The sequence below is a fragment of the Penicillium griseofulvum genome (assembly GCF_001561935.1).
Source record: "Penicillium griseofulvum strain PG3 chromosome Unknown contig_80, whole genome shotgun sequence".
In the NCBI taxonomy this organism is placed as follows: Eukaryota; Fungi; Ascomycota; class Eurotiomycetes; order Eurotiales; family Aspergillaceae; genus Penicillium; species Penicillium griseofulvum.
In genome coordinates, this window is record NW_024467471.1 from 6,203,579 (window position 1) to 6,223,553 (window position 19,975).

General features: G+C 48.4%; 6 protein-coding genes across 6 annotated transcripts; 2 read left to right on the forward strand and 4 right to left on the reverse strand.

Moving 5' to 3' along the window:
- Positions 1–3,079: 3,079 nt before the first annotated feature.
- On the reverse strand, positions 3,080–5,881 carry PGRI_032070 (ATP-dependent Clp protease ATP-binding subunit; the record flags this gene model as incomplete). The annotated part of the gene is made up of 1 exon (XM_040790920.1): positions 3,080–5,881. One exon carries the CDS (start codon positions 5,879–5,881, stop codon positions 3,080–3,082), a length of 2,802 nt encoding a protein of 933 aa, XP_040647873.1.
- A 2,121-nt stretch (positions 5,882–8,002) lies between these two features.
- Positions 8,003–9,630, forward strand: PGRI_032080 (uncharacterized protein; the record flags this gene model as incomplete). The annotated part of the gene is made up of 4 exons (XM_040790921.1): positions 8,003–8,065; positions 8,148–8,336; positions 8,619–9,410; positions 9,487–9,630. 4 exons carry the CDS (start codon positions 8,003–8,005, stop codon positions 9,628–9,630), a joined length of 1,188 nt encoding a protein of 395 aa, XP_040647874.1.
- Positions 9,631–11,250: 1,620 nt separating this feature from the next.
- Positions 11,251–13,197, reverse strand: PGRI_032090 (WD40-like Beta Propeller; the record flags this gene model as incomplete). Its single annotated transcript, XM_040790922.1, has 1 exon — positions 11,251–13,197. One exon carries the CDS (start codon positions 13,195–13,197, stop codon positions 11,251–11,253), a length of 1,947 nt encoding a protein of 648 aa, XP_040647875.1.
- Positions 13,198–14,438: 1,241 nt separating this feature from the next.
- On the reverse strand, positions 14,439–15,593 carry PGRI_032100 (autophagy-related protein 27; the record flags this gene model as incomplete). The annotated part of the gene is made up of 3 exons (XM_040790923.1): positions 14,439–14,634; positions 14,715–15,237; positions 15,320–15,593. 3 exons carry the CDS (start codon positions 15,591–15,593, stop codon positions 14,439–14,441), a joined length of 993 nt encoding a protein of 330 aa, XP_040647876.1.
- Positions 15,594–16,303: 710 nt separating this feature from the next.
- On the forward strand, positions 16,304–17,013 carry PGRI_032110 (tubulin-binding prefolding complex subunit GIM3; the record flags this gene model as incomplete). The annotated part of the gene is made up of 3 exons (XM_040790924.1): positions 16,304–16,534; positions 16,604–16,671; positions 16,821–17,013. 3 exons carry the CDS (start codon positions 16,304–16,306, stop codon positions 17,011–17,013), a joined length of 492 nt encoding a protein of 163 aa, XP_040647877.1.
- Positions 17,014–17,674: 661 nt separating this feature from the next.
- Positions 17,675–19,791, reverse strand: PGRI_032120 (Hsp70 family protein; the record flags this gene model as incomplete). The annotated part of the gene is made up of 4 exons (XM_040790925.1): positions 17,675–17,874; positions 17,927–18,365; positions 18,423–19,355; positions 19,411–19,791. The coding sequence occupies 4 exons, from the start codon at positions 19,789–19,791 to the stop codon at positions 17,675–17,677; spliced, it is 1,953 nt and encodes a 650-aa protein (XP_040647878.1).
- Positions 19,792–19,975: the final 184 nt, after the last annotated feature.

The following is a 19,975-nucleotide window of genomic DNA, read 5'->3' on the forward strand; positions in this document are numbered from 1 at the left end:
CATCCCACAAAGCATCTCACCTCCTGATACATAGTAGCCACAGTAGCGCGCTAACGGTATCCTAAAGACAGCCCTAGAGGTACGGAGTAGAACCGTGGGAATCGTTCCATCACACCCAGCCGATCTCCCGGCACCTTGCGTCAAGGCCTGCCGATCTTATCGGCAACGGACGGCGATGCTCCAAGCTGGGAAGGGATTAGCCCAGGGCGTTGGAGAGGCGGGCTTGGCCCTGGTTCTTCGATCTCTGAATGGAGGAACACTGGGGCGCAATAATGGAACCTTTCCCGGAAAATGTCGAGATGTCGCAATCACAATTTCCCTGGTTCTGGTGCTTGGACTCGGGCTCGGACTTGGGAATTATGTGGGGTAGTTGGTTTGCATATGTGGGCCATTGCGAATGAATAGTGTAAGGGATGGTTCATGCCGGCAACGCATAGATAGTTCCATTTTGAGTTCCCCTACTATCTCCATAGTCCGAGCCCTATAGAGAACCTTGCGAGATTATCCAGGGCACAGCTACAGTGGTATCTCACAATTATAGAAAATCCCGATATCGGTGACCCCAAAATGGAAACTTCGCACCGGAACCTTGGGAAAGCTTGTGAATCCATGGATACTCTTTTACACCTGTACCATGGACAAGCTCTCTCTGGATGGCTTGGGGTATTCCGTATAGTATTGAGGATCTGCGTGGGGGCATGACAGGATAAGAAAATGGACACATGCCGGTATCTGGAATTCCCGTCATTGTTCTTTTTTAGAAAATCTCAAATTATTTCATTAGAGCCTCGGGGTTAAGCCGCGTAAGTCACTAAATCTAAGTTTCAACTTGAGTTTCGGCGACCCAACCTTTCAGTCTCCAACCTCCGACTTGTATAAACAGTAAAAATATTCAGATACATCTCAATCTTTCTAGACGTCGCTTAGAATCCCTGTATTTATTCTCATTTTTGAGTGAAGAGATGATCATTTAACCTTATTCCAGTAACTTGCACGGACAATCGTCGGTCTATTCTAACATGTCCTGCAGGATTCACTGAAGGATTCAAGTAAAGACTTTGACCAATGGGACTCGGTGCAATGACTCCATATATAGTATACAACATACAGAGTACTCTGTACTCTATTGTATGGTATAAAATTCCGATTATAAAGCACTAAGCTGAGCACAATAACATATGTTATAGTTATATACTCCATAACACGGACAAGCTCATCTTTTCCCGATTAGGGGGGGTAATATTTTCCTTCCTTTTTTTTATCGCCAAATGCAATTGCAATTTTTATTTCTTCTATTCTTTTTCTTTTTGCTATTTTTTTATTCTTTGGCTCTCCTTTCGGTCCGGCGGAAGTGCCGATCCCGAAAGAGCTCGCTCTTTGATCGCAGCTGTGCTCGGGCACTCCGGTCTGAGTTTCAGGCGCCCCAACTCTATTCACAAAGGTATGTCTTCTCTCGCTTAGGGCTTTGCTTGGGCTGGTCTGGTTGGCTAGGGAATGCGAATCCGAATCCGGATACGATTTGCCGGTGGATTCAGTCTTCAGGTACGGAGTAATCTATCAATTTATCAATATTTTTGGTTATATGTTGCACATGTACTCAGTGCAGTACGACCTAAACGAGAGGCGTAAAACTACAACATGTGGTGGCAGATTGTAGGTCTAGTTTCCTTCGCTCAAGCGAAATCTCATAAATGCGCCAGCCGTCAGGAGTCAGGATGCAAGCGCGTGAATAGTTGGAGAGAGGTGTTTGATTTGCTGCTGACATATAAGATGAGACATTCCAGAAGCCCGTCGGCACTTCCGTGCAGGTACGGAGCATATACCCTTGTATAGTAGGTTGCTTCGCTTGGGGCTAGTAGCAAGCTAACCTCGGAAGGATATTTCGGCCATTCAAACTTGACTCTGAAGGCCATAGCTAACCATTTTCCTAGTAGAAGACATCAAGGATTTTCCATTTATTAGAAAAGGTTACTTATAGAAGAATCCCTACCTTGTCTACTCGTCAACTCTTCAGGAGTTTTTTTGTATTGTATATCAGGTAAGTTAACATGCTCAAACTATTGAATCTTAACCTCAACCCCCTAGCCAATCCTAAATCTAATCTCACTTTTACGTATACAATCCGTAGTAAATTATACCACATAGGTACGATATACGCACTAAGTCTCTTCTTCTAAAGTTTGGATCGAATCTGGATCTCGATCTTCGTCCGCCCAGGCGTACCGGAAGTTATTTTGGAAAGTTCCCTCCTATACTGCACAGAACTCTTTTTCAAATTCTCGGGTTTGCGGTGGATGTACGGAGTATAGATTCTCTGTGGATTCATACCGATTTTAAAATTACTAAATATGAAACGTTGAATGCAAAGCCGGCGTGATTGTCATCACTAGAGCCATATACCACTCGTGCCCTATAGGGCACTAGGACCACTCTGCTCCTCGTAATGTGGAAAAGAATATCGCTGGGGTTCTATAGCCCGACCGAATCTCGCTTGTAGGGTACTTTCCCCCCCTACGCAGTTCGTTCTTCAACAATCAAAGTCTCTCTAGGCATCTCCCTTCCTTTTTGGCTTACGTGCTACTATATCCATAATAACTTAGTGAGAAAGGTGTACTGTTTCATGTATATAATATACTCGCATTCTCTTCCTGCCGACAGAGAATCCTAAATCTACAGGCATACTTTATCTAGAACAGGTCAGATATATTATGTTGTCACCAAAAATTATGGAGCGACTAAATTCCCGATAGGACATTTTCCCTACTGTGCTTATGAGTCAATTACTTTCTAAAATAGCTCCAGGGGTATGGTAAAATCGTATGTTTTATTTGGCTTTTGAATAATAAATAAACTTATATTAACATCATCGTCAAGGCTGATAAACCTTCGACTCAAGGACGTATCCACCCAGCGAGGACTACATAAGTACATGAAAAGAGAATGCGAATAGACAGTGCCAACGCCATAAGAAATCGAAGCCGTAAAACTAAAAGGAAAAATCGTGTATCATCTTATCATCGCTGGTATGTTCAAATCCTGTTGTGTTTTGCACTTTGGCAGAACCTTGTACCACCTTTGTTTAATCATCATACAGATCAGGAGACACCGGATTATCATCCATTTCAGCGTCGAGATCATCCTCGTCCATCATCTCATCATCGCTCTCGTCACTGCTCTCACCAACCTCGTGGTTAGGCAGGACTTCGATGCGACCATCCTGCATGACAACACGGGCAACCTCGCCATCCTTGATGCTTCCGCGCAAAATGAGCACAGCGAGACGGTTGAGGACCTCGCGCTCGATGAGTCGGCCGAGTGGGCGGGCACCGTAGGCTGAGGAGTATCCTGCTGCGCCGAGGTAGTCCTTGACTTCGTCTGTACATTGAATAAAGACATTGCGCTCGTTGTGGTCGAGCCGCTTCTGCACCTCGGCGAGACGGAGGTCCACGATCTTACGGATCTCCCGTCTGGTAAGGCGGTTAAAGATGACGGTGCTGGAGATACGGTTGAGGAATTCCGGTAGGAAGTAGTCTTGTAGTGCTTTCATGACCAACTCGCGGGTCTGGGGATCGATCTTTCCGTCCTTGGTAGTGGGACGTGAGAGGTACTGGGCACCCAGGTTAGAGGTCATCACGACGATGCAGTTCTTTGCATCGACGATGCGGCCCTGACCGTCGGTAATACGGCCATCATCCATAAGTTGCAGGAGGACAGTAAGGACTTCCTTTGCGGCCTTCTCAACCTCGTCGAAGAGCAAGATTGAGAAGGGGCGGCGGCGCAGGTTTTCGGTAAGTTGGCCACCGGCGTCATGTCCAACATATCCGGGGGGTGCACCGATCATACGGCTGAGTGAATGTCGCTCCTGATACTCGGACATGTCGAAGCGAATCATTGCCTTTGGATCATCGAAGAGGAATTCGGCAAGCGCTTTAGTGAGCAGTGTCTTACCGGTACCGGAAGGACCACAGAACAAGAAGCTGGGAGGCGCGTTAGGGTTGCTGAGACCTGAGCGCTGCAAGCGAATGGCGTTGGAGACTGAGACAACGGCTTCCTTCTGGCCGACAACGAGCTTGCCAAGGTATTTCTCCATGTTGAGCAGCTTGTCCTTTTCGGTGGTCTTGAGTCTCGTGACAGGGATACCGGTCCAGCGGCCAACGATTTCATTGATCTGATCAGGACCAACTGCATCGGCAAGGAGTGCTTCACCAGCATCGCCTGATTGAGCGCGACGTTCAGCATCGGCCCTGGCCCGATCAGACTCGAGACGCTCGATGAGGGTTTTGGTCTCTGGGATGGCATAGTATTCTAGATCAGCAGCTGTCTGGGTGTCGCCCATACGTTCAGCTTCGTCGCGCTTGACCTTGAGAGAGTCAAGCTTGATCTTGGCCTCCTGGACTTCGCGGCTGCGTTGCTTTTCACTTTCATACTTCTCGCGCATGGGCCGGAGCTCCTCGGCAACATTGGCGGCTTCCTGTTTGGCAGCCTCAAGACGTGCCTTGGATGCATCATCCTGCTCACGGCCAAGGGCATGAATTTCGATCTCAAGCTGGCGGGCCTTTCTTTCTAGTGTGTCGAGAGCTTCTGGCTCGGACTCGCGAGTGACTCGGACTGCAGCTGCAGCCTCATCAATCAAATCGACCGCAGAATCGGGTAGTCGACGCGCTGTCAAGTAGCGAGCTGCGAGAGTGGCGGCAGTGACGATAGCTCCATCGAGAATGTTGACACCGTGATGAGCCTCGTATTTTTCTTTCAGACCACGAAGAATAGAGATGGTCTCTGGGACTGAAGGCTCCTTGACAAGGACTTGCTGGAATCGTCGCTCGAAGGCCTGATCCTTCTCAATATACTTTCGGTATTCGGAGAGAGTCGTGGCACCGATACAATGCAACTGGCCGCGAGCCAACATGGGCTTAAGAAGGTTGGCGGCGTCCATACCGCCTTCGCCGCTAGATCCAGCGCCCATAAGCAGGTGAATCTCATCGACGAACAGAACGATAGTATCCTTAGAGTCTTCTATTTCCTTGAGGACACCCTTCATACGTTCTTCAAATTCACCGCGGTATTTGCTGCCCGCAACCAGAGAACCAACATCGAGAGAAAGAAGACGGCACTGAGCCAAGTTGGCGGGAATATCGGCGTTGACAATGCGGCGAGCGAGACCTTCGACAATGGTAGTCTTACCCACACCAGGCTCACCGATAAGCACAGGGTTGTTCTTCGTGCGTCGACTGAGAATACGAATGACTCGACGGATTTCCTCCTCTCGGCCAATAACTGGATCGATCTTTCCCTCCCGAGCCAAGGAAGTCATGTCAATGGTGAACTTCTTCAGGTTCTCATTTTCGCCTTCTGCGTCGGCAGTCTTCGAGTCGACTCGCTTTGTACCACGAATTTGCTGGATAGCGTTGTCGATCAACTTGAGGTTGGGGATGTTGGCATCGCCCAGAGCACGCTGAACCTGTGAATCTTGGCAGACAGACTGAATGAGATGGTCAACGGCAACGAAGCTGTCCTTTTGGGTCTTAGACAAATCGGTAGCTGATCGAATGACTTTGGATAGTTGGGGAGAAACACTAGGGTTCTCTGGGGGAGGGTCTTGACTCGGTAGGCGGACCAGTAGCTTCATCAACGCACGGTCGAGGAGCTGAGCGTCACCGTGAGCTCGTTCGACCACCTGACGGAAGAGAGGAGCGGTTGAGTCATCGTGGGAGGAATGTGCGCCAGAAGGAGTCTGTTGATCTTTAGACTCATCTGGGGAGGGGTTAAGCATCGCCACTGCCAGGTGAAGAGGCAGGATCTGAGATTGTGCATATTGCTCGCAGAGGCTGCTGGAGTCCAGCAAGGCCTTGTTGGCTCGATCTGTGAACTCGACACCGTTCATTTTGAACGGAAATGTGGGGTAATGTCAATAGGTGTGGAAATACTGATGTTCTGAGGGATAAGATGATAGTAGTAGTGTGAGAGTAGAAAGTAATTGGGCAGGTAAACTTCAAGATATGCAACTAGAAACACGATGATGCAAGTTCATATACTCCTGGCGCGTAGGATGCCCGAAGCTGCCACTCAATCCATGGCGTCACTACTAGGTTCCACCGCCTTCCAGAAGCTGCCTGACGTTGCCTGACGTTGCCTGACAGTGCCGAGGATCACCCCTAGGCACCGGAGAAACCCTCATTCCGGGGTAGTCACGGACCACATTCATAGTGTAGCATGTCACTCTCTGTTAAGATACACTTAATGACACTTACATTGTACTATACACACATATACCGTAGTCAGTCAATTACCACCTTATTATATAAGGCAACAGGTTATCCCTCCTACTATAGTTAGTCAATTACCACCTTATTGCACCTGGCCAGATTTGTGCACTGGCACGTGATAGATAAACACGTGACAGCTCATAGCCAAGTCACGGGATGTCCACGCGAGATGCACGTGACCTTTGGACCATTGCTTCGCTGACATAATTCCTACATGCTCCGAGATGAGGTCAGCAACTCGGATTAAATCGCGCAAGCCAGCAAACCACAGCCCTGAGATGTGCAAGCTCCCCACGTTGGAGACATGATTCGGCGTTGACGCCATTATTGGCGGATTTCGACTTTGAACTTGCGTGCCTTGCAGTGGAGCATTGAAACAACCCAGTCCCACCAACTCCTCTTACCCACAAAAATCAAGATGTTAAACATCCATGTAGGTATGCTGGATTCTACAACATACAACATACGATGTGCCACTTAACGCCTGCCCAGGTACCATTTACATAATAGTGGGTATTCCAGAAGTTCTTTATTTTCTTCTACCATGCGTCGCTTACGTTGTATATCGTGTTCCACGATAGCCGACAGAAAATGTCCCACAGTTAGTCAATGACGTCAGCTGGTACAAACCCTAAGCAATGAGAATTCGAAGAAATCGATCTCGAGCCTTGTCCAGGATCAGACCCCCTGCAAGTATCTACTCAAATTCGGCCGAGGGATTTTTCAAAAGGGAATTTCTCTGTGCTTTGGATCGGAATCATCACCATTTAGGTAGTCAACTTTCACCGGGCTGCATGGAAGAGGAGTACGGTCTCAGCTGAGGTGCTCAGACATGACTTGGACCGTGGATGGTGGACATTTGTTCCAGGCCGGCGCATCCAGAAACGAAGATCGATCCATGCACTGTCCACAAGTTATTTTCTCATTGGCTACTTCATCACGAGAGGTGACTGTAGATTTTTTTTTCAATTTATTAATTTGTTTGTCTGCTAGACTGGAGGGAAGAGAAAAAATAGAAGCGGGAAGGTTCCTGCGGGGCAGAGAGGGGCAAGAGGCTTTGTGGCGTTGATGATTTGCTTCCTCGATCCTTGGAAGTGATGTTGAAGCTAATGCTGGCTTAGGGGGCTTTTTCGATTCTATACAACAATAGTATGCAGCACTACATGCACTTCTATACCATAACAATACTACTATGTACTACGAGGAGAGGTGCTATACTATATCTTATGCGTAACCTTGCATTTAGACTTAATTCGTAGATCTCCAATCCCCTCTGGTCTACCATATAGGATACCCATAAATTATTTTTGAATATTTTTTTCCATGGGTCAGTTAACCCAACTCTGGTAGCTCTCCGCTTCCCGAGGCTCCCTAAAGAAATAAAAATAAAAATAAAAGCCTGTTATTAAACGTGGTGCATATGTCATTCCATATAAAGAGTTTTTAGCCCCCCTCTGCATTCTTTTCATTATTCTCACGCCATAGTGATTGCAGCTGAGACCATTAAGAACCTCTCACATTCGCTGGACCCTTGCGAAGATCTCCGCTATCCAACCCAGAAATTTTCTGTCGCGCTACAGCTTCGACGGCTAGATTTGAATTATCCTTGCGTTGATTGATCAGAGGCCTGATCCACTGCAAGTCTATTTCGATTGCCTTTTTTCAATTTCCCTGACACAAATTCTGCAGATTGCAGTTATATCAGCCGGTATTAAACAGATCCTTGCAGGACTTAAAGTATGTCTAACAAGCCGATCTTTGTGGCTACACATCCTCGAGCATGCTCGACAGCCTTTGAACGAGTAAGAGATCCTGAGATATTTTAAGATATTGCAAGATATTTTAATAACTACTTTTATTCCAAGCACATCTAACAGAGTATAGGTCTTCATGACTCAGCGAGATACTATTCAATGTGTCCATGAGCCATTTGGCGATGCATTCTACTACGGCCCGGAGCGCCTCTCCAGCCGGTTCGCAGGCGATGAACATGCCCAAGAACGCCTGGATAGTGGATTCGCCAAATCAACATATAGTACCGTGATGGATAGGCTCGAGCGAGAAACTACTCAGGTCCGACCCTTCTTTCTGCGTTGGAATCTCTCGCGTTCTTACCCACCCCCCTCGTAATGCTCCTCATGTTCTCCCCTGTGGATTGAACATGAGGGAAGATTCCCTACCTGTCTATATTTTTGTTACTTTGCACCGCAGATGTAGCCCGAGGCGATCTGCTCCCCCTCCACCTCTACAAACTGTAAATCACAGACCGGGCGCCAAAAATATTGGATGACCATGAGATGCGCGGCGAGGAATGGAATATTTACACTTTTTGAGGGGATACTTACCTTGTCACAGGGAAAGAGAATTTTCATCAAAGATATCGACCATTACCTGCTTCCACCCAATGGACAGCCCGCCAGTATCGCCCCGTCTCTACTGCGCCTTAAGCGTGGAGTCGGGACCAACGGCGAGTCGCACCAGGCCAATGGTGTGAACGGTGCCAACAGCACTGTCCACACCAACGGCCATTCCGTCTTGCCAAACGGTCACACCAACGGGGTCAACGGGGCCTTGAATGGTGTGAACGGTCATCACGAGACGAACGGTCACACCAACGGAACTTCCAAAGAACCATACCCATACGGCACACCGGCAGAGCCGGGAAACCCAACGGTGATGCCGCGCGAGCTGCAAGAAAAGTTCCACTGGGCGTTCCTAATCCGTGACCCGCACTACAGCGTGCCGTCGTACCTGCGGTGCACGATCCCACCTCTGGATGAGGTGACTGGGTTCCACAACTACGACCCTCTGGAGGCCGGGTACGATGAGCTGCGCCGTCACTTCGATTATCTGCTCGAGACCGGATTGATCGGGCCCCAAGTTGCAACGCGCGCTGATCTGAACGCCCAGGCCGATCCCCAGGCGACGACTGGCGTTGAGGTCTGTGTCATCGATGCAGATGATATGCTTGACGAGCCGGCGAAGACTATTGAGGCGTTCTGTAACAGTGTTGATCTGCCATATAGGCCGGAGATGCTGACATGGGATACGGAGAAGGACCATGCTGTTGCTCGGAATGCATTTGAGAAGTGGCGTGGGTTCCATAATGATGCTATTGAGTCGAAGGCTCTGGTACAGAGAGCTCATGTAAGTTTTCCATTCTTCATTCTGGTGGAATGTGGATGCGAAGATATTGGGGACTTCCGGCTGACGCTATTCATAGAAACGTGCTGTCAAGACCGAGGAGGAGTTTGACGCCGAATGGCAGAAGAAGTATGGTGAGAAGCAGGCTGCTCTTATCCGTCGGACAGTCGACGCCAACATGGCCGATTACCTATACCTCAAGGCATTCGCAGTGAAGGTTTAGAAAGAAAGATTGACGAGTCATTTGTAGCGCAAAGGGTTAGGAAAGAAGTGAGACGGGAACAGAATGGGAGAATGGGAGAATGGGAAGCTCAAGGGGCACTTACCGCATATAATTTCTTATTGACCGCTCCTTTGCGAGACCTACGGAGTATATGAGAACGATTTAGTCCGGATGGCGCCATCTCCACGGGGATTGGTTGATGACTACGACGATCTTGCATGTTTTTTTTACTACTCTTCCCTGAATGCTATTATCTTTCAAGTTTCTAGAGTGTACTCTGTAATGTAAGAAATAAGCACTGGTCATTTTATGTGGGTGCTAGCAATGTTTTTTCACACCTGGGCAGTTCCTTAAATAGTATATCCACCTACCATATATGGAAGTATTCGTGAACAATACCAAAGCTCATATGGGATGTCAAGAAGCACTGATTTATGTTATGGCTGTCTCTAGAGCTGTCCTGATGTCTTAGCCGAAGATCACAAGTACCCCAAATCAAGTGCTATACGCGTCAGAAGGTGCACATGAGGTATATCCGACCCACCATGTCTAGACCCTTCCCATGTTGGTACCAGGAAGCAGTATCAAGGGCAGTAGTGTATTTTCGATCATCAACATCGTAGTATGGAAGTTCATGATTATTGACAAAGTTAACTCAAACCATGGATTGGACAGCACATTTTCACTTGCGAGTATAACACACCCCCCCACCACAACCCCCTTACCACACCCTATATTCCTCCCTCTCCCATTTTCCCACCCTACCCCCTACCACTATCCCCCAAACAAAAACTATCCTAACCAAAAAAACAAAACCACCACACACAACCTCTCCTCCTTTTCTTCTCCATTTCCATTTCCTCTTCCCACGGTTCAAAACTGGCACCATATAGAGACAAGAAAACGAGAATTTACAGCATCGCAGACGCACAAGCCCCGAAGACGCGGCAAAGGACACTATGGGAAAGCTAACAGAGGTTTGATCAACTAGAACGCTTGGAGCTTGAACCTAGAGATAACCAACACGCAGCGATGGCCCATTTCGGGCGTTTTGACTGACGCAGAAGTAGGAGTTATATGATCATGTCGCGGTGAAGAAACCACTGGACGGCTCTCATAGTTCGCACACAGTATGTCAAGTGGCTTTTAACAGACCGGGGTGTTTGATAATGATTATAAGTTAAGCTTGGAAGGCCCTCCAGGTACGTCCTTTCCTTACTCGCGGGTACCTATTTTGGTAGCTGTGCCAGGCTGTTACTAGCTGGAAATGAAAGCGAAGTTCACTATGCCTCTGCTCGTAGCATAAGACGAATGATACGAGGTGCAGCAGCTCTCAGCAGCCATACCCCACTGCATTTCTAGTGGCAGCTGTGGTTGTTACTAATTAGGGTTAAACCCATCCATTTGAAACAGTATGGCCTGAGTACTAACCTTGGAAACTACATACTGTTATTCGAAATGGCGAGGCGTCCAATGCTCACGTTACCAGAATCGTAAAATTTTCGGCCTCTCAATGTATCACTTGAAGTACAGATATAATAATAATTTTCACTCTAGTGCCAAATTTGTGGGTAAAATGTCAATTCTGCAGCATGGCCGTATGAGGCACTACTACAGGCCCTATTTGTGAACCTTGTCGTTACCCTTGAGGGCACTATTCGGCACATAGAGAGGCATCGAATCCTCCCAGATAGAATCAGTCATCACACGCTTGTTCGAGCCATCGACATCCATGACAACGATCTGACCGTAAGGCTGGAAAGTCTGGTCATAGAGAGCACACTCATACTGGAAGCCAAACATGCCAGAAGAGAAAGCAATGCGACCATCCCAAGTCCAGACTGCATGGGCATCATTGGCCCCACTACTAGTGAGAACCTTCACATCAGTTCCGTCAGCACGCATAGTGCAGATATCGTAGTTGTAGTCGTTGGTCTTGCGGGTGAAGACAATTCTCTTTCCGTCTGGGGAGAAGGAAGGCAGGTTATCCCACTCGTTACTCAAGACGGAGATCTTTCGAGTTTCCAGATCCAGAAGACGGAGTCCAAGCTGGGACCTATCACCCAGAGTCGAGTTTGTTCCCCACACACGGAAGACAATCTTCTTGCCGTCATGCGAGAAGCTGGGAAAGCCGGAGTTGATCGCGGTGCTGTTGCTAGCAAGAGTTGCTTGGCTCTCGGTCAGGACTTCGGAGTACGTGCCATTGGCAGTAGATCGTACCAGCCAGCCGCCCCCAGTTGCTCGGCCTTGGAACCAGAAGCCTACTCCGAAGGTTACCCATTTGCCATCCGGTGACCAGGTCGGGTTGAAGGCGCCTGCGGTACCCATAGCGACTGACTTTGCATCAATGAAGCTGGATTCCATGACGTTGTAGATGAGGCGTTCGTTGGTTCCGTTAGCGTTGAAGGAAACAATGGAAGAGTTCCCAAGCTGTTTCTCAGTCAGGGCGATCTTGTTGGTGTTAGATAGCTGTGGGAATACGTCCGTAAAGCGGTATTCCCACTCGGAATCCCAGCTATACAGCTTCTTGTCCATAGGACGGACAGTCCAGCCGGTCTTCTCATATACGACCTTTTTGCCATCTGTAGACCAGGCGGGAGAGCGGATCATTTCGGTAGAGGTGTTCACAAATCCACCGGCAGTGGTGTGGAGTCCTTCGGTGCCGGAACCCTTAGCGAAGTAGGCGATGGTGTTGTCAGAAATGTATTGGGGGAAGCTCTTCACGCCCGCTCCTTCGGCTTCCACACGGCGGTCAGCGCCTGTGGCAAACTCCACCGAGACAAGGGTAGAGTTAACTGAGTTAACTGACTCAGGACGGTGAGCGCTCCAGGTATGCTCGCGTGTGATCTCGTAGAAGAGAATACGCTCACCGTTAGGTGACCACTTGGGCGAACCGAGGCAATAACCCGGCTTTGACACGACGGGGCGGAAATCAGAACCATCGGGGCGGATCGCATAGATAGAGAGCTCCTGTGTATGTTCCCAGCCGGTCACACCTTGGAAGATTGGGTCTCCGTGTCCGTACCAGCCCGAGTTCCGGTCCGACGAGAAAGCAATCCATTGGCCATCGGGAGACCACGAAGGGCGGAAGTAGCCATTAGGAAGAGAATCATCGGCTGCGGTCGACGCGGTATCTGTGAGGTTCCATTTCTCACCACTCTCCAGATCCATGACCCAGATGTTGGCCTTATAGCCATTAGCAGTGGACACATAGGCGATTTTCTTTCCATTCGGAGACATAACGACTCCATCTTCCACGGAGGATGTTGCTACCAACTCCTCAAGGTCAGACCCGTCTGTTCGGACGCGGTAGATATCCGAATTGCCATCACCATTCCGTTCTCCGGTGAAAGTGATCCATTCTCCATCGGGGGAAAAGGTGGCATGGTATTCGTAGATGGGGTTGGAGAGAAGAGGGCGTTCACCGCTACCATCAGCATTGGCAACATACAGCTCTGATGTCGCGGGAGCAATGCGGTTCATATAAAAGATGCCTTTCTTGTCGTACGACGCCTTGGGATAAATGTGTGTATCTGGCGGGGGTGTGCTCTTCTTTTCAAGGTTCATTTGCTCTGCGTGTGGGCAAAGAGCGCAGGCTAATGGCAAACCAAGGCCCAGGAGGGCAGCTGAAGTAGGAAAACGCATCGTGAACAGAAATGAGTGCAGCACAGCGGTCCAATGTCCTCAGCCGGTTATTTTCCGGCACTCCTATACTTATACATGGAAAATATACGAGGGAAAAAGCGCCTGAAGAACTAATCATTCCCTCCAGGGTCGTAGCGCTATTCCTTTCTCCGAGAGGCCTTCTCTTTTGCGTAATGAGGCCCGCGTTATTAGTGGGACCTTTCATCTTATCTGATTAAACGCTAGCAACTATCCACCACTGAGAAGTCCAATGCAATATTTATCTTCCGTCTGATTGGTCTTATCAAATGAAGCTGTGAGTTGCGAGACTCAAAACAAGGCAGTGATCTTCGTGGCTTGAGACGGACGGAAAAAGCCTCTGCCGCTGGTCACCGGTAGCATTATTCGTGGTTGGGGTCTTGATATATCCTGTCCTCACAAGGGTCTATCTCGCGTACACTTACATCACATACTGTATACAGAGCGAGCCCTGCAGTTCATGCATAACTGTCTCGAAGGTCAACAGCCAATAGAATTCCCTTGGCAAATATTAGCATATAGCAATCTTTACTTAGATACTAGCATAAATTTTGCAGTGGGACATACTCGGAGTCCAAAGCTCGGTCGGAATTACCGGATTGAGGAAGGTGAAGTGTCGATCGAAGGAATCTCATTTCACGAGCATTCACACCCCAATACTTCCGTTATTGTGACCGTGGATATACCGCGTAGCAGGATTAGATGTGAGTACACAATTCTTACGGCAGAGAATAGAAGTACTACATTCCATGTAAGGAGCTTTAGCCAAGCAGAAAGATACATTATGGGTTACCAAATCAATACTATTTCCAAAGTCCACACGGTCTTAAATTGTGCTGAACACGCTATGCTCTAAGATCAATATAGGAAAGTATAGTATTAATATGATGCTCGGGGTACAAGAGGAATCCAAGCCTAGTTTTTGCTCTAAGCGGTGCAATTACCCCAGAGATGTTGATGGAATATATTGGGAACGCCTGAGATGCTGCAATCCTCACCAATAGGCAGAACCCCAATGAAACTATTTGTTTAGTATTCATAATGATCTAAAGTAAAAGTAAACTTTCAGCCTTAGTTAAAAAGAAGAAATTGTATCTTCATCCAAAAGTACAACTGACTATAGGGACCAATGTATCCAACTCCACTTATACCGCACTGTAACCACCCCGCGAACCCGATCCTTGTAGGGTATTGACTACACGACGGAGCCAGTCCTGGAAGAGGTAAGGGATATCGCGGATAGTATCACCGTGAGGGAGAAGGTCCCAGCCACGGGCGCCGTAACGGTTGTAGTTGAGCCAGGAACCAAAGATGAGGTAGGCAGCGATGCAGAGGAAGGCACTGAACAGATTGATTAGCAGACATTCCAATACTGAAGCAAGAACAAGGAATTAATCCTTTAGGAACCAAGCAAGACTCACATGATGATCAACCAGGTAAAGAAACCCCAGCTTCTCGAGCCGGGAGTATCGCCCTTCTCCTTCTCGAACTCGTCGCAGGCATACTTTGTGCGCCAATCCAGTCTTAGGATGTAGGTATCATCATCAGACGGAGCAAAACTCTTGAACTGCAGAGTCGCGCTGCTGCTGTTGTCCGACGTGCTGTTTCCTGACGGCACAGCACCACCTTCGTCCGCTCTCCGTCGTCGCTCCTTCGTCTCCGAGTCTGGAATCGTACGCAGGCCCTCCAGTCCAGAACGCTCGTGGTCGCACTGGAAATCAATGACAGTAGCTGCCTTCTTGGGCTTCTGGTCATTGAGATCTCCCTTGTACAAGCCACCTTCCAGCTTCACGCGCAATCCTTCGGTCTCCGGGTCGATATCCTTCAATCGCTTCAATTCTGGGTTCTTTGGGCCCTTGTCAACGGGGTCAAGCCCGGCGATCGGGAAACCGAACGTAGAGCCGCCATTTCCATCCTTCGGTGTTTGGTGCACGAATCCGCAAACTAGAAATAATACATCAATTAATGTGACCACTCCAAGAGAAATAACTTCAACATGGTCGCGTCATGTCGGGTTGCAACATACCGTTTTTGCCAGTGCCGCATGTCGCGCTACCGTTCCGGGCAGCGCCCTCGAGAATATTGCAGATATTCAATCGGTATATTGTATTCGTCACGTAGTCATCGGTCGTCACTGTATGATTCAACTCGTGGACGCCTTTTAGGGGACTAAGGTCGTATTTGTAATTGTCAATCTTCAGGTCCGCGCAGTCGAAGCCGGACGCGGATGCTGATGCCGATGTCAGGCTTGGTAGGAGGGTGGAGAGGAGGAGTGAGACTCCGCTTGGTTGTATTCGCATTCTGATGAATGTGCCGCTGGCTGGGTTGCGAAGGGTAGGATGGAAGGACTGAGGAAAGCTGGGATGAGGCTTTCGCGAGCTCTATAGCTCAGATGGTCACGAGGACAGATGTACTCAGGACAGGTGTGACCAAGTCAAATCAAAAGAGAGGTTTTGTTCCTTGTTTGGGGAGTTTGAAGTTAAAAGTGACGATGACGAGGTCCTTGTTCCTCCAGGGTTGCGGAGGTGTTTCGTTTCTCCGGTGGCGGTGTTTTGGCACTAAACAGGTGATGCCTACTCCGTACACTCAACTCGAAATGAAGATGCCTTCCAAGGTTGAAAAAGTATTTGAAACTATTTCTGTTCTACTCTTATTTTCTTTAATTTCTTTAGAGAAAATAATAGCTATGATGTCACCCCAAGTACCCAATGGCCTACCCAACGCGTATGGAAAGATAGGATCAGAGACGAACTGGCATATAGAAAGAATCAGAAGGTCGGACATTACTCTCTATAGGGAGGATATATATATATATATAAACCAGATACTGTAATAGATCCTATATTTCTACCTTAATACCACATTCATCCAATTAGCGCACGGACCACCCACTCAAACCCCGATATCAAAAGCGCAAACCAACCAACCCGCAACGACTGGGCAAAGATCAGATACAAAACAAATCCCACACTCAAATCAAACCAAATATCCCTCCAACCAGATAGCCAAAATGGTGCAGCCGCGCATGGTAAGCCAACCCCCCACCAAGCCCAAGCGCGACAACACCCCACCAAAGCCCAGTTCTCAAGCTAACCGAATCAACACACAGCTCACAAAAGCGGACGAGACATCAGCCAATGATGAGAATGAAGTTCGTCGTGAGGATCAAGAGAAGATTAACCGGTTCAGTCGATTGCATCAGCGCGAGACTGTGCTTGAGGAGCAGTTGAAGGGGAAGCAGGTATGGAAACATTCTTTTGAGGATCTTATTTTCTGTTATGTATTGAATCTTGTACTAATTGGTTTATAGAAGGATAAGGAGGATTTGGAAGAGGTTTCGATGGAGCTGGAGCTTGCTGATGAAGATGAGCTTGTGCCGTAAGAAATACCCTCTTCCCATCTCCATTTTCTATTTTTTCTTAAAAACTCCCTTCTGGTTCTTTTATACAATGCTCGTCTTGAGTATTGTGAAAACATTGAAACCCCAAACCAAAAAATATAAGAGGCCGTCGCTAACAAGAACACAGTTACAAAATCGGCGACTCATTCTTCCAACTACCGCTACCAGATGCGCAGGCAATGCTCTCCACATCAACAGAGAAGATCGACGCAGATGTCTCCAAGCTGGAGGACTCCCTTGGTGAGCTGCGTGAGGAAATGCAGCAGCTGAAGGTTGCGCTGTATGCGCGGTTTGGTCGGAGCATTAACCTGGAGACTTGATTGGAATGAGGATGTATTACCACTCTTAAGTTTTGTCTCTTGGGACTTGTTTCTCATTCTTTTCTATTATCTATCTAAAAAATGGGAAGGTTGGACAATCTTCAATTGTCTAGATTAAATACGCGAAATGGATGAACTTGATGATAGGTTCGATGGCATCGCATCGTGCTTCATATACTCATTATCATGAGTCCATGAAGGCATAAATATGTAGGGAGAGCTGGATATTATAAATCAAATGAGGACCACAGCTCGTCAATATCATTCAAACAAAACACGATAGTCAAGAGGTATCTAGGAGGGCGAAAGAGGAAAAAGGAGAGAAAAGAAGAAGAGGGGGGAAAAACCACAAACAGGAACCGCCAACAAAAGAAGTGGGCAAAATAAATGGCTCCATAAAACCGTGGCATATATTTGGGAACGACACAGGTTCCGCGAGAATCAGCACATATAACGCCAGTTCGCCTGTGTAGTGATGTCTGGAGTATCTGACCAGTTCACGGATCCAAGACCAATGAGAGGGAAATTCAAATCGACAAAACGTAAGTGATGGCCACACTTCTGTTCGCCAATGATGTTGTGGGTCTCGTCCAGAGGGGATGTATATAGAGGGCCTGATTTGTTCTTTTATGTGTAATTCCCATGTGCAAAGATTTGTAAATCACCGGAACTTGGCACGGCAGCGGCCCATGATCTCGTTCTGGCAGACTAGTTCGGCGCTGAATTCACTGCCGTCTAGCGTAAGGTAAATATCGAAGTAGACACGGTAGAAGATGCCTTGTGGTGTGTCCATGCGCTCGAAGTCGGTCTCGAGGTTCTTGCGTGATAAATCAGATGTGAGCGTGACAACTTCCTTGATGCCTAAAGAAAGTATTAGCAATTTGTATAAGCAAAATGAAATCGATCAACTTACGTGGATCCTTGGTGTACTCGGGGCAGACGTCCTCATCACAGGCATACAGCACATCCTCGTACATGAGGGTGGCACCAGGTGCAACTTGACGGAAGAAGCTGACCTTGACTGGTTCGCCAATTCTGACACGCTCTCCCTTTTGAACGAAAATCTGACGGGTATACTTGCATCGATCGCGGCCATCCAAACTGGGCACACGGTACTGTTCTGGGTGGTATCCTTCTTTGAATGGTTGAAGCGTGGCCATAAGGTAGTGTCGACGTGCTACACGGTGGGTGATGACTCGCTCAGTGATACCTGCGGTAACTGCACCTTTGACGATCGCAGCTACAGAGTCCATTGGGCGGACCACCTTTGTCTGATATTGTGGCGGCACGTGGAGCTTGATCTGCTGGAAGAGGTATTCTGAAGCACCAAAACCACCGACGACTAGAACGTTCTACAAACTTGTTAGCTCTGCACTAAATACTAGGTAACTAAGCCGTGATGCTCTTACCTGGATCAGGCGGTTCTGTGCTTGAATGGCGATAATCTGGTTCCGAACCAACTCGAGGATACGGTTAACGACCGGCTCGAAGCACTGGAGGATCTCCTCATTCGTGAAGGTCATGTAGCCCTCTTCAATACCGGCATCGGGGAAGTCGGCCTCGATACCCACATCCACTGCCCATTTTTGCCCGTTGTTGCGGAAGTCGGCCTTGATACGGTTTTCAAAGTCCATGATACACTTCGCGTAGACTTTGCCCGCAGTCCGAGAGCCATCCGGCAGCTTCATCTTACGGATCTTCGCGCGCAGGATGTTACTGAAATTCCGATTCAGTGCTGTTGAACCACACGAGTCACCAGACCCGGCAGTACATTCCATCACACTGAAAGGCTGCTCTTCCTCAACCTCGTATGCAATCAAATCCACGGTACCACCACCGCAATCCACAATCAAAATAGCGTCGCCCACCTTCAAGTTGAGCAGTCCACTCTTGGCACAGAACAAGGCCGCTGCTTCGGGCTCTGAGACTAGTGTGAGACGGTTATCGTTCTCGTCGCGCAAGAAGCCAGCTTGAATAGCAGCGGTCCGCGTCGCAGCCTTGCCGGCGTCATTCCAAATAGCCGGGACGGTCAGGTAGTATCGGATATTGCGTTCCTCTCGCGTGAACACCTCTCCTAGGGCCTTTTGCAGCTGAGCGCGAATAGCTTGTCGTAGCTTGAACAGGTAATCGGCAGCGACATCGATTTCGGACTTTCCCGGAGGGAGGGGGGGTAGGTTGATGGGATCAATATAGGTATTTCCAGAGAGCATCAACTGGAGCTTGAACCACTCGACCTTCTGCACTTGGGGCTTGGGGTATCCGGTCGGGGCGAGAGCGTCGGCGATATCGGGGCCCCATCCTACCACCTTTTGGTATTGGTCGTAGTAAAGGACGGTGGGGATCTAGCAGAAAGTCTGTCAGACTAACGTATATGGAGTTATACTTGTTCACGCTCACCTTTTGTTTTGCGTGGTTTCCGGCCCCAGGCCATTGCGTGATGATGTCCTCGCTTGCCTGATTGTTGGTTGCAAATGCATATGCGACACCGGAGAAAGTTGTACCGAAGTCAATACCGACAATCAGTTGGGCCTTGCTCCGATCCCCACCTTCGACCTCGACGGCAGGGTTGCGCCCTGGATACTGATTGTTCGACAGTGGGGCGGGAATACTAGGAGCCATCTGCTGTTGCATGCCATAGCCTGGTGGGCCATTCATGGGATTAGGATATTGGAGGTTTGTGGCGATAGGTGGAGGTTGTTGTTGACCCCCATGCGCTATTGGGCTGGTTGGCCGGTTGTTTGTGTAACTTGGCGGTCGGCCTAACTGTTGTTGATTCATTGGAAGACTTGTTGTTGATGAACTGTGACCGGAAGGAGGTGGGGAACTAGGGATAGGAGTTGCAATAGGGTTGGAATTAGGAGTCTTATGTTTGTTCCTAAAGCCAAATGACTTAAATCGGGAACTCATGAGATCCATGTGAGGCGACAAAAGAGGGAAAATGGTAAGAAAACGGGAAGGGGGG